Source organism: Salvelinus sp. IW2-2015, linkage group LG30 (genome assembly GCF_002910315.2).
Source record: "Salvelinus sp. IW2-2015 linkage group LG30, ASM291031v2, whole genome shotgun sequence".
Taxonomy (NCBI): domain Eukaryota; kingdom Metazoa; phylum Chordata; class Actinopteri; order Salmoniformes; family Salmonidae; genus Salvelinus; species Salvelinus sp. IW2-2015.
In genome coordinates this window covers 22,727,661-22,741,877 of record NC_036869.1, presented here as the reverse complement: position 1 = coordinate 22,741,877, position 14,217 = coordinate 22,727,661, and the positions used below count along the sequence as shown (strand labels likewise).

The window sequence follows — 14,217 nt, the reverse complement described above, 5'->3', positions numbered from 1 at the left end:
ACAACAGTTTATTTTTATTTTTACATTTGCTAAATTTTGGCATTGTCTTTATGGGTATTGGTGGTAGAATTGATGAGGGGAAAAACTATTTAATACATTTTAGAATAACGCTGATACATAACAAAATGTGGAAAAATCAGGAGTCTGATAACTTTCTGAACTCACTGATTGATGTGGATTTAACAAGTGACATCAATAAGGGATCATCGCTTTTCACCTGCATTCACCCAGCTCGGTCATGGAAAGAGGCAGGTGTTCCTAATGTTTTTGTACACACACTCTCGCATATATATACACTGCTCAAAAAATTAAGGGAACACTTAAAACAACACAATGTAAATCCAAGTCAATCACACTTCTGTGAAATCAAAACTGTCCACTTAAAAAGCACACTGATTGACAATAAATTTCACATGCTGGTTGTGCAAATGAATAGACAAAATGTGGAAATTATAGGCAATTAGCAAGACACCCCCAATAAAGATGATTCTACAGGTGGTGACCACAGACCACTCTCTCAGTTCCTATGCTTCCTGGCTGATGTTTTGGTCACTTTTGAGATGCTGGCGGTGCTTTCACTCTAGTGGTAGCAATGAGACGGAGTCTACAACCCACACAAGTGGCTCAGGTAGAAACTCATCCAGAACGCCGCAAGCCCGTCTGGTGTTCAACTTTCCCAAGTTCTCTCACGGTCACCCGCTCCTCCGCTCTCTCCACTGGCTTCCAGTTGAAGCTCCATCCGCCTACAAGACCATGGTGCTGCCTACGGAGCTGTGAGGGGAACGGCACCTCCGTACCTCGCGCTCTGATCAGGCCTACACCCAAACAAGGGCACTGCGTTCATCCACCTCTGCCGCTCGCCTCCCCTACCTCTGAGGAAGTACAGTTCCCGCTCAGCCAGTCAAAACTGTTCGCTGCGCTGGCACCCAATGGTGGAACAAACTCCATCACGACGCCAGGTCAGCGGAGTCAATCACCACCTCCGGAGACACCTGAAACCCACCTCTTTAAGGAATACCTAGGATAGGATAAAGTAATCCTTCTAATCCCCCCCCTTAAAAGAGTAGATGCACTATTGTAAAGTGGTTGTTCCACTGGATATCATAAGGTGAATGCACCAATTTGTAAGTCGCTCTGGATAAGAGCTCTGCTAAATGACTTAAATGTAAATGTAAAAGGTAGTGCAGCTCATCCAGGATGGAACATCAATGCGAGCTGTGGCAAGAAGGTTTGCTGTGTCTGTCGCGTAGTGTCCAGAGCATGGAGGCGCTACCAGAGACAGGCCAGTACATCAGGAACGTGGAGGAGACGTAGGAGGGCACAACCCAGCAGCAGGACCGCTACCTCTGCCTTTGTGCAAGGAGGAGCACGAGCCAGAGCCCTGCAAAATGACCTCCAGCAGGCCACAAATGTGCATGTGTCTGCTCAAACGGCAGAAACAGACTCCATGAGGGTGGTATGAGGGCCCGACGTCCACAGGTGGGGGTTGTGCTTACAGCCCAACACCGTGCAGGACGTTTGCCATTTGCCAGAGAACAACCAAGATTGGCAAATCGCCACAGGCGCCCTGTGCTCTTGCACAGATGAAAGCAGGTTCACACTGAGCACATGAGCACATGTGACAGACGTGACAGAGTCTGGAGACGCCGGAGAACGTTCTGCTGCCTGCAACATCCTCAGCATGACCAGTTTGGCGTGGGTCAGTCATGGTGTGGGGTGGCATTTCTTTGTGGGCCGCACAGCCCTCCATGTGCTCGCCAAGGTAGCCTGACTGCCATTAGGTACCGAGATGAGATCCTCAGAGCCTTGTGAGACCATATGCTGACACATGCACATTTGTGGCCTGCTGGAGGTCATTTGCGGGCTCTGGCAGTGCTCCTCCTTGCACAAAGCGGAGGTAGCGGTCCTGCTGCTGGTTGTTGCCCTCCTACGGCCTCCTCCACGTCTTCCTGATGTACTGGCCTGTTCTCCTGGTAGCGCCTCCATGCTCTGGACACTACGCTGACAGACACAGCAAAACCTTCTTGCCACAGCCGCATTGATGTGCCATCCTGGATGAGCTGCACTACCTGAGCCACTTGTGTGGGTGTAGACTAACCCGTCTCATGCTACCACTAGAGTGAGAGCACCGCCAGCATTCAAAAGTGACCAAAACATCAGCCAGGAAGCATAGGAACTGAGAAGTGGTCTGTGGTCACCACCTGCAGAATCACTCCTTTATTGGGGGTGTCTTGCTAATTGCCTATAATTTCCACATTTTGTCTATTCCATTTGCACAACAGCATGTGAAATTTATTGTCAATCAGTGTTGCTCCTAAGTGGACAGTTTGATTTCACAGAAGTGTGATTGACTTGGAGTTACATTGTGTTGTTTAAGTGTTCCCTTTATTTTTTTGAGCAGTGTATATATACACAACACGAGGCCCTCTCTCTCCCCAGGTAGGCAGATACCTGTCGTAGTAGGAGTAGGCCGCCCTGTAGCCTGGTGGAGGAGAGGCCCTGGTTGGGGGAGGGCTGCTCCCGGGGGACCCACCCAGTCCAGGCCTACGCCCCTGTAGTGTACAGGCAGCCACAGGTTACAGTTAGCCAGATGCATCTAGTTACCTATTACACTAAATACGCTAATATCCATATCCTCAAAGCAATCCTGCTTTTTACTATAAAATGATCACTGTTCACTTGCACTAGCCCTGAGATGCCTCTGAAAGTCCAGTAGACTAGCCCTTGCCGAGGGTCGTACCTGGTAGGTGGCATGGGCGCCTTGGCTCCCCCGGCCGCTCTTGCCCCCCTCCTCGGCCCATCCTGGCTTGCTGGAGGGGGGTGGGGGGCCGTCGTGGTCGGCGTTGGAGGGAGGGGTGCGGCGGGTGTCCCTGTCCACTCCGCTGTCAGAGACTCGGGAGCGCTGCACCACCTGGGGGGGACCTTCCTGAGACCTTTGCATCTCCCTGGGGAAGGAAATAAGAGACGACACGTTTGTCACATCAAAAGCAATCCCACATTCAACAACCATTTCAAGAATTCATTACATTCTGGCTCCGTCATTTATTAATTCAGAAACAATTTATGTGAGCGTGTGGGTCTTCTTGGCAGACAGGAGGATTGCTAGCACAGCACAGTACAAATAGTTTTAAACGTTTAAACTGTATTTTCCACACCATGTCAATCTGTTATGTTGGGCAGGTACTGTGGGACATACCGTGAGCCGTTCTTGCTCTCGCTTCTTTCACTCCTCTCGGGTCTCTCGGTCCGCTCCTCATCTTCCTCTCCTTCATCGTCGCTAAACTTCAACTTGGCCGAGTAGTCGATCTCCTCGTGTGCCCCTGTTTGACAGACTCAGCGGTTCAGAGGGGAAGCACAATGGACACGCGGGACGCATTTGCACCGTTGCCATCCTCGACCATTATACACAGTCACACACACTATGAGGGAGACTTGAAACAATGCATGCTTCTCATCTCTCCCTCCCCCACTTAGATAAACCTGATGTCTCCCCTCCCCCACACAAAGCACTWCTGAGTCCATGAGATGATGCAGTCAAATGTGATACCCACTGTTTTTCCATKTATTAGCAAACTCCCACCATATAATTGATATGATAGAGAGTGAATGTCTCTCGGACTCTAAAATAACGAAGGCGGCTGGCTTTCTTGTAATACTTTCAGGCTATCCAGTCAATTGTCCCACGTTGTTTAAGGTTCTCATATCAATTTAACAGTGTACAGGTCTCTACTCTTAATGTGATGACTTTTTACACTTGCCACTGCTTCCTGAGCAGTGTAYTCCACCAATAATTACAAGTGTTCATGAGTCCTGACGTCTCCTCTCTCTCACCTGCCCAGCCCTCGTCTCCGTCCTGGTGGTCTAGTTCATCTAGCTCCTTCAGGTCATCCTGCTTCAGAATGGAGGGTCGCTTCACCATCTCGCCTCCCCCACCACGGGGACCGCCCTGGGGACGCCCGCGGCCGTCCTGACCCTGCTGGCGAAACCTGGGAGGGGCCTCACCAGGAGGGGGGTACCTGTAGGGCCCCTGGGGGCCGTAGGGAGGYGGGAAGGGCAGAAAGGGAGGGTACATCTGAGACAGAGAGAGACACAGAAAGAGGGTAGAAAACATTTAGAGACCAAGAGATGCACAAAAGCAGAGATTGACAGTACACTAATACTACACTGGTGGGTAACAGGGTGAGAGCCCATCTGTGCGCACACCTCTAAAAGTGAGATGTTCTAACACTGTTTCTGTGCCACCATTTGTATATTCTCTTGAAAATATTCGCCAAATGGGTGGAAACATACAGTGCATTCGGAAAGCATTCAGACGCCTTAACAAAATGTTGAAAAAGTCACGTTACAGCCTTTCTCTAAAATAGATTAAATAAAAACATTTCCTCAATCTAGACAATACCCCACAACGACAAAGCGAAAAMAGGTTKTTAGAAATTTGGACAAATGCATGACAAATAAAAAACAGAAATACTTTATTTACATAAGTATGGAGACCCTTCGSTATGAGACTCGAAATGAAGCTCAGCTGCATCCTGTTTCCATTGATCATCTTTGAGATGTTTCTACAACTTGATTGGAGACCACATGTGGTAAAGTCAATTGATTGGACATGATTTGGAAAGGCACACACCTGTCTACATAGTTGACAGTGCATGTCAGAGCCAAAGCCATGAGGTCAAAGGAATTGTATGTAGAGCGCCGAGACAGGATCGTGTCGAGGCACAGATCTGGGGAAGGKTACCAATACATTTCTGCAGCATTGAATGTCCCCAAGAACACAGTGGCCTCCATTCTTAAATGGAAGTAGTAGTTTGGAGCTGCAAAGACTCTCCCTAGAGCTGTCTGCCCGGCAAAACTAAGCAATCGGGGGTTAAGGGCCTTGGTCAGCATTACGCTGTGGGAATGTGTTTCAGCGGCAGGGACTGGGAGACTAGTCAGGATGGAGGGAAAGATGAAGTGAGCAAAGTACAGAGAGATCACAGATTAAAACCTGCTCCAGAGCGCTCAGGACCTCAGACTGGGGCCAMGGTTCACCTTCCAACAGGACAGTGACCCTAAGCACACAATCAAGACAACACAAGAATGGCTTCGGGACAAGYCTCAAAGTCCTTGAGTGGCCAAGCCAGAGCACAGACTTGAACCCGAGCTAACATTTCTGGAAAGACCTGAAAGTAGCTGTCCAACCCATCCAACCAGACAGAGTTTGAAAGGATCTGCAGAGAAGAATGGGAGAAACTCCCCAAATACAGGTGTGCCAAGCTTGTAGTGTCTTACCCAAGAAGACTCGAGGCTGTAATCAATGACAAAGGTGCGTCAACAAAGTACTAAGTAAAGGGTCTGAATACTTATGTAACTGATTTTTTTATTTAAAAAAAATGAATTTACAAAAACTTCTAAACTGCTTTATCATTATAGGGTATTGTGTTTACAAAAAAATAATTGATTATATTTTAGAATAAGGCTGTAATGTAASAAAATGTGGRAAAWGTCAAGGGGTCTGAAAACTTTCCAAATGCACTGGAGYTATAATGGATAGAGCCCCTGTGAGCACACATGCAGAGATTATACCAGAGCTGTGTTCGAATACCCATACTAACATACTGTATACAATCGGGGGAGTGGCACAGCAGTCTAAGGCACTGCATCTCAGTGCTAGATGTGTCACTACAAACACCCTGGTTCGAATCCAAGCTGTATCACAACCGGTCGTGATTGTGAGACGCATAGGGCAGCGGAAAATTGGCACCGCGTCGTCCGGGTTTGGCCGGTGTAGGCTGTCATTGAATATAAGAATTTGTTCTTAACTGACTATCCTAGTTAAAAAGGTTAACAAAAATAATAATACATAAACTAAATACTACATACTTAATATGTATATACACTACATACTATTAGTTCATTTTAGTATACTGTAAACAAACGGTATCCTTTCAGTTGAGAGCGTACCAGCTCTTCGCCTCTCTACTGGAAGTTGATGCTGTTGCTATGCAACCTCTTCTTAGGTTGTTAGCATAATAAATGACTAACTAGACATTTTACGACTTCGGGTGTGTTATTAATAAATCCAAATCTGGATTGCCAGAGTGCGCTCTGGGCATTCGTAAATTCAGAGTCTTGTCAGATTGTCTGTTTGTAAATTTACAGCGCTTCGCTCTCGGAGCGTTCAAGCGCAAACTGGACACTGACCGAGGAGTAGGGTTGATCCGAGCGTTCTTAACTCACAACGGCAGTCAAGCACCCAAGCTAACTGGCTAACTTGCTAACTACTTCAAGACACAATGATAGAACACCTCACACTGACCATTTTACTCACGGCTGCATATTTTCCGCAATTTTCTTCAAATCTAAAAACGTTATGAAGCYATGCCCATTTTCGGAAGAATTGCACGGAAATAGTGTCCACTGCTTGTATACGAATGTAGTATGACATCCGGGAACTTTTGACWTACTAACTATATCCATACTATGACCAATCAGCATTCCATWTACTCAATTTACGTCACAAATAGTACGGCTAGTATGAGTATTCAAACACAGCTCAGGAGTAGACTTACGAATGGAGGCATAATCCCTCTGTACTGGGGGAACCCAGGGCCCATGGGGGGCTGGGGCAGGCCAGGGCTGCCGGCGGGGGGATTCCTAGGCAGCCCATGGGACTGGGGGTTTTGCTGCTGCTGGAGAGGAGGGGGGCCTGCCTGGCCACCACCGGCCGCCCCTTCCATCGCCAGCACCCCGCCCGGGCCACCCTCTGCGACCCCCTCTCCGGTGGGCGCCAGGGCACGGCCCCCACCGTCCCGCCAGCTCGTCATGTCTGGGGAGAGAAAGGGAAAACGAGGAAAAAACGTTAAAAAATGGATGGGAATAGGAGCCACTTATACCAGCGTTTGTATTCAGAAGAAGTTAATACTAGACATGCAATAGAATCATGCCATAGCTGATGTCCTAGTTATAAAAATTAGGGATGCCAGATATATTGGTGAACATATTGGAATCGGACGATATTAGCTAAAAATGCCARCATTGGTAACAGCCCGATGTCTAGTTTAACGCCGATGTGCAAACCCGATGTCAAAGCTGATGTGCATACCTATATAAAATGTAGGTACATGACGTAATGACACCACGTAAAATTTTGCGCTACACATGCAACACAGCATTCCTAACCTAGCCCACAATGTCTGCTGTGTGGTTCGAGCAGTCAACAAGTCGAGCAGTCATTTGAAAGAGTAAGAAAATTTCAGCGAGACAACTCAAAGGCGAAAACCATTAACGCCAAGATAATGGAAWTCATTACCCTTGACAATCAACCGTTGTCTGTTGTGGGTGATGTTGGCTTTTGCCGACTGGTTGAGCACGGGTACACACTACCAAGTGCGCTATTTTTCAGATGTTGCCTTACTGGAGTTACACAGTAATATGGGGTATCACTGCTATTAGCTTCACTCCATACTATGGAACACCGTTTGGGTCTTTGCGTGTCAAAAAAGATACACGTCATTTGATAAGCTTTTAATTTGACACGTCAAATGACACAGTTCTATTACAGAATGTTGTGTGTTCTGAATTTGCACGTGCAAGCCAAGCGCCACCACTACTATCAGTAGCACTGTCAAAGCTGTAGAAAAATGTATTATTTGTTCGACCGCAACTTCTGGGGTGCTAGCTTTAGCTTGGTACCTAGCTAGCACCAATACAACCAGCCTGAAAACAATGACCAGTAGAAACTGCAGTCATTTTCATTATTCTTAGCAATGATTTAGGAATCCTTGTGAGTAAGTATTAGCTAGGTAGGCACTTGTTGTTCGCCTGTTGAAATTGAACTTCAGTTCATGAAAATAAATAGCTAGCCAGCTACTTAACCCTGTTGCCCAAAGCTAACGTTATAAGCAGCCAGCTAGCTTCATCTGGCTAGTGAGGCTCGACCGGACAGGGTTGTGTTGTGAAGCTAGCCACAATAAGGATTTGACACAATAGTGGAATTTGCAGTTTGCCTCCAAAATAAAAGTACATCTTCGAAAGTGATGCAGAAGGTTACAATTGGTGGAATCATGCCATATTTAGACTAGATAATGTTAAACAAGGTTGTAATGTGAAGCAATGAAATGGGGTATCAGTCAAATCGGTGACACCCACAGAACACAACTGTGAAGAGTTTATGCAAATATTAGTGTTGTATCGCGGGACTGTGACTGTGTGAAATCCCCCCCCGTCAGCCTATTGTGTATTGACATTTTATTTTGCACATCTTTACCTAAGGATTGGGGATCAATTAAATGGGGAATCAGTCTACTCAACACCCAAGATATTTTTTACCAACATCCTCCTCAGTTATCAGACTCCAAAACATCCACGCAGTATTGTTTGTCCTCGGGAATAGTGTTCAATACACATAGGTTGACAAATGTGGCTCAATTCACAGTTTCAGAGTCCCGCAATAAGAGCTACGACGCTAATGTTCTCTGGGTGTCACTGAGTAGACTGATACCCCATGTCATTGATCCACAATCCATAGTTTAGTGATTTCAACAGATTYTTGTCAAATTAACAAATTGTCTTTTGTTGATTTTATATAACATTCCAACCYCGTTTAGCATGATCCAATCAATTATSGCATAATTCTACTATTTGTATTCATGTGCATCACTGTCAATGACATACTTTTATTCTGAAGGCTAACCACAAAGTCGACTATTGTGGCTAATCCTGATTCTGGTTAGCTTCACCTAGATAGGTCYGACTACCATTAATCAAATACGAACTGTCTTATAAATGAGGGTTATTTTTAGATGACACCKAGCTATATAGTTAGCTAGCTAMCTATAGCTACTGAAACAGATTGTTCTTCCCCAAAAACATAGCAAAACGACATTGTTTGCATCCATGAGCTTGCTAGCTAGCTTTTATTTATGACCAGCACTGTAGGTGCGCGAGACAACTTTACCAGCATCATAGCATACGTATCGATGAATCATTGTGACATATGAAATACGAGTGATAGTGTAATCAATGTGGAATAACTACGTAAAAACGTATGACCGCTTTAAATTGTGACGTGCAGWCATATTCAGGTCCTGATTGGTCAACAAGCTTATTTGACATGTATCTTTTTTGACACGCAAAGACCCAAACGGCATTCCATAGTATGAGAAATCCTGGTTGAGACTGAACAAATGAACAACGAAACACAGAAAGTAAGTGAAAGAAATAGGTTTTGATTATACTTTACTGGTAATGGGGACATACGTAAATGCTAACAAAATAACTTTTTGGTTAGTGTGGTGTATGTGTGTAACCTTTATTTAACTAGGGAAGTCAGTTAAGAACAAATTCTTATTTACAATGACSGCCAATTGTGCACCACTCCCAATCACAGCCGGATGTGACACAGACTGGATTTGAACCAGGGACTGTAGTGATGCCTCTTGCACTGAGATGCAGTGCCTTAGGCCGTTGTGTCCGTGTGTGTGTGTGTTAAGCATTCTAGTACAGGTAAATAGTTAAAAGGCCGCTAAAATKTCAAATATCGGTTATCGGTATCAGGTTTTTTTTGGCAAGGAAAATATCGGATAGCGGTATCGGCCAAAAATGTMATATCGATGCATCACTAATAAAAATGTTCCAAGAATTCCTGTTTTTTCTCCTCCCAGTTGGAGGATTCTCAGTATCAGGTGTGAATAAGCAGGGAGGCAATCCTACAACTGGCATTTCTGGAAAATGTGGGAATTTTAGGACAGTTACCGGAATTTTGCAATCATAGTCGTTGGTAAAATAAGCTCTTGCTCTGACCGCTGGTTCTTCTGTTCTGTCGGCAACCCTCTTCACTGTACGTGTGGTCTACAATACACAATACAGAGAGGAGATTTCGCGTTACTCACTCGGGGGGCGGAGGCTTGGTCCGGGCCCATACAACTGATCTGCAGTGCCCTGTTCCCTGCCAGCTTTGTCCTGGTCGCCAGCCGCCTGCAGGGTGGGAAATTCCTCGCGAGAGAATGGCGACCGTTGGTTTGATCCCTTTCCACCTGTATGGTGCGAGAGAGAGGAGGGGTTACTCAACGTCAAATATCCAAACGTGAGTTAATTAGGCYATTGATGCGGCAGTCAAGTCTGCTGCAAAATACCATAGGAGAGGGAAGTGACAGACAGACGTAAAGTATGATACTCACCATCTCCTTGTGCTCCAAGTGTAACACTGGCCTGAGCCCAGGACCTTACCCCTGCGGCCTGGGCTGAAACCGTGGCCGGAACCGGAGGTGGAACCTGAGAGGCACACAAAACAGCACAACATTAAGCACCATGGCAGTATGGAACCATTTTGTGTTTCGGTTTACATTGGCATCAAATTGGTGTGTACCTCTGGAGCTGGCGGGGTTCTCGGGCGGGTYGGTGCAGGCGTCTGTGAAACCACAGGCTGCTGCGACTCCAGCTGCGGTGCTGACAATACATCGGTACTGAGATGGAGAGAGAGAGAAAAAGGAGAGAAACACCAGATGGGTAAGCGTCAGATGCGTCAGTCAGTCAATTACTGAGCTAGTAGGGGCCTATTAGCGATGTTCCACAGCATTATTGCTGCTATTTCTTGAGATAAGATAGCATCTGCGCATTCAAATCACTATTAGATGGGGGCCTCCTCACCTCTTTGGGTCTGCTGGTTCCTGCTTGCTTGCCCATCCTGTGCCGTCTTTGGGAACGAGCGAGACGTTGGGATCGTTGCCTTTGTTCTCTGCCTTCAGACTGGGCAGGCTGGCAGGGGGTGGCATGCGCCGCGCAGAGGCAACTTTACCAAGAGACTGAAGGCCATGGCGGGGGGGAACTGATTAGGGGGAGGAAGAGAGGGGGAGATGAGGTCATTAGCAGAAAGACTACAGTAACTTGAGACCACTGAGAATCAAATGGAGGGGAGAGGGGGACATGAGAACGACAGTTGTGATCGCCGACACAATATGTAGGAATTCGATATAGACGCCGTAAGAACTGCGTTACAACACGAGTTGACATATGCTGGGTTCTAATTAGGGACGGCATTTGAAATGATTTTGGTATTCAAATAATGTCACAATACTTTTTTCTGGATATCTGGATAGTCRGAATACATGTTTTAAAGGGATTTTTTTTGGAGAGATACTTCAAATAGAGACTTGCTCTCGCTGGCTTGAGAGAGCCGGTGAGCTGCGCTCTGCTTATTTCAGCAGAATGTGGGGGAGGGGCGAGATAGGAGTGGGGGAGGGGCGAGGGAGGAGCAGGGGCCGGCGAGTGTGATAGTCTATACCTGTGGCATGGAGGGAGAGAGAAAGTAAACAGACTCATGACAAACTTGTTGCTGCCATAGGTTATCTTTCTATCATACCATCTGGTAGTGCTTGTCTTGACTGCATCAAACTGCTGTAAAGATGCTAGCTAGCTAGCCAGCTAAGTTAGCCTGCTAGCTAGCTAAAGTAGCAAGGCCAATTGAAGATATTTTGTTGCACTACCCGTYCAATGTCTATAACAACTCCAATCATATGAAACACTAGCCTACTCCTCACTTAGCAAACTTAATTCTGGAACTTTAATTACATTTTGCATTGAAAAAAAAAAAAAAATCCCATTTCACTTGCTACACACGGAGCCTCTGACTGTAGCGCTGCTTTGATTGACCGACGTTGACAATAAGCTACACATGTAGGCTACCAGTGAGTCTTTTTTAATGGGGCGCATTCACAAAACCTGTCATAAAAGAGTTGTATTGAAAATGTCAAATGTAATGGTGCATCCTTGTAGGCTATATAGCAATGTCACATAAAAAATTGTGAATACTCTCCCAAGTAATAGAACACTAACGTATGTTTGGATATTCGAATAATCGTGCCCATCCCTAAAATGTAGCAGTTGCCTTCAACTGCATAGAAGATTCTAGTTTTTGTTTGCTCGAGGCAGTAGAAAGAAATTGTGCTCAAGCAACATTGGAAAGGCTGCAGCCATTTTACATGGGGCACCTTCTGTAAAAAGTGAGTCTACCGGATATCAATTAACAAATTTATAAAACAAAAATACTGAAAATTCACATTTAAATAAGTAGTCAGACCCTTTACCAATTTCCTGGTTGAATCATCTTTGGCAGTGTCAATAGCCTCGAGTCTTCTTGGGTATGACGCTACAAGCTTGGCACATCTGTTTTTGGGGAGTTTCAAGATCTGTCAGGTTGGAYAGGGACCTACCCTGCAGAGCTATTTTCAGCTCTCTCCAGACATGTTTGATCGTGTTCGAGTCCGGGCTCTGGCTGGGCCACTCAAGGAYATTCAGAGACTTGTCCCGAAGCCACTCCTGCRTTGTCTTGGCTGTGTACTTAGGGTCGTTGTCCTGTTGGAAGGTGAACCATTGCCCAGTCTGAGGTCCTGAGCACTCTGGAGAAGGTTTTCATCAAGGATCTCTGGGTACTTTGCTCYGTTTATCTTTCCCTCGATCCTGACTAGTCTCCCAGTCCCAGTAAAACATTCCCACAGAATGACGCTGCCACCACCATGCTTCACCGTAGGGATGGTGCCAGGTTCCCTCCAAACGTGACGCTTGGCATTCAGGCCAAAGATTTCAAACTCGGTTTCATCAAACCAGAGCATCTTGGTTCTCATGGTCTGACAGKCTGACTACACCGCTCGCCGTGCGTTGCAAAATAAATTTAGAAATCTATGTTATTCAATTATTGCACCCACACTGCTCGTGCGCACCAACGAGCGCCTGCATTGCCAAGGGCTAAAATAGAAGTCAGTTCTATTTCTGACGCAGATTGCGCTGCATCTCCTCGTTGGTTTATAGAAGCAGGTACCCACGTGCCATCTCCTCATTGGTTATACCCACGTGGGTGACTGAAAGACGAACTTGGTCAGTGGCGGTAATGCACCTAATTTATGAAAGTTGCATTATAAAGTCAAGAGAAGAAAAAGCCTGGAAGGAGGAGAGATGACTAGAAACGATTCAGTTGACCGTTTTGTGTGTGGATCAATAGTCGGAGTASAGGACCTTGTACATTTCAGGTAAAATAACAACTCAATGTTTATATCCCAGGACAAATTAGCTAGCAACAACAAGCTAGCGAAATAGGACAAATTAGCTAGCAARTGCAAGCTTGTTAGCTAAATTGCCATACATGTTTAATGCTTTTCGACCTGTCCCCAAATTAATATAAATTGGTTCAGAGTTTGTTTTGATATTTTAACCTGCGTGTCGTGATCACATTTGGTGTGGGGGGACAAAATACATTTATGCGCGCAGCCGGTTTGGGTTCCGTGTAGTCTTTAGGTGCCTTTTGGAAAACTCCAAGCGGGCTGTCATGTGCCTTTTACTGAGGAGTGGCTTCCATCTGGCCACTCTACCATAAAGGCCTGAATGGGGGAGTGCTGCAGAGATGGTAGTCCATCTGGAAGGTTCTCCCATCTCCATAGAGGAACTGTACTATTATGACGTAAATTGAGTATGATTATTATTGAAGGTTGGCAATGTAACAGGAATATTTAGAATCATGGATGCCACCCGTTAGATAAAATACGGAACGGATAAAAGTTTTGTTTTCGAGTTGATAGTTTCCGGATTAGTCAAAGGTATATGGTTTAAAAGAGATAGTCGACGCGTTATAATTCCTGTAATAACTTGCGGCTGAACTTGAAAGGGGTTCCTTCGTTATTTTACCGTTCATTTCTCCCATAGAGAATGTCTTGATCTACCTCAAATAAGGTCTTGTGTTCACGGAGGAGCAGACTGACAGGTGACCATGCAGACAAGCTCTGCTTTCTGCACTACAACCTAAAACTTAACTGGGAATATTGAAGACCCATGAAAGCTGGTGGTTCGTTTTAACATATGTTCTCATGTTATTTGAGACTAAATTTATTTTATTTATGTATTATATTAAGTTAAAAATAAGTGTTCATTGTTCATTCAGTATTGTTGCAATTGTCATTATTACAAAAATGTGTGTGTGTGTGTATGATATATATATTATTTTTATAAATCGCCGATTAATCGGTAGCGGCTTTTTTGTCCTCCAATAATCGGTATCGCGTTGAAAAATCATAATCGGTCGACCTCTAGTTCTGACCTCACTACACCTTGGCCAGAGCGTCTAGTGTGCACTCAACGCTCCGCGAGCGAAACGCTCTGAATTTATCAATGCCCAGAGCGCACTTTGGCACTCCAGATTGAATTTACGAACACACCTGAAATTGTAAGATATCTAGCTATTCATTT

The 14,217-nt window shown here is 45.5% G+C and overlaps 1 protein-coding gene across 3 annotated transcripts in view; it reads right to left on the bottom strand.

The window, feature by feature from the left end:
• Positions 1–14,217, bottom strand: part of LOC111954701 (protein PRRC2A) — a 44,283-nt gene that overhangs the window by 15,972 nt on the left and 14,094 nt on the right. For 2 of the 3 annotated variants that reach the window (XM_070436236.1, XM_070436237.1), the window contains exons 3-10: positions 10,633–10,810; positions 10,352–10,448; positions 10,164–10,257; positions 9,876–10,019; positions 6,555–6,811; positions 3,832–4,072; positions 3,197–3,320; positions 2,741–2,945 (exon numbers count right to left, since the gene is read on the bottom strand). In XM_070436236.1, the coding sequence (XP_070292337.1) occupies positions 2,741–2,945; positions 3,197–3,320; positions 3,832–4,072; positions 6,555–6,811; positions 9,876–10,019; positions 10,164–10,257; positions 10,352–10,448; positions 10,633–10,810 (1,340 nt within the window). Of the gene's footprint in view, positions 1–2,457; positions 2,553–2,740; positions 2,946–3,196; positions 3,321–3,831; positions 4,073–6,554; positions 6,812–9,875; positions 10,020–10,163; positions 10,258–10,351; positions 10,449–10,632; positions 10,811–14,217 lie in introns of all 3 variants that reach the window. The other variant, XM_070436239.1, reaches the window with a different exon arrangement.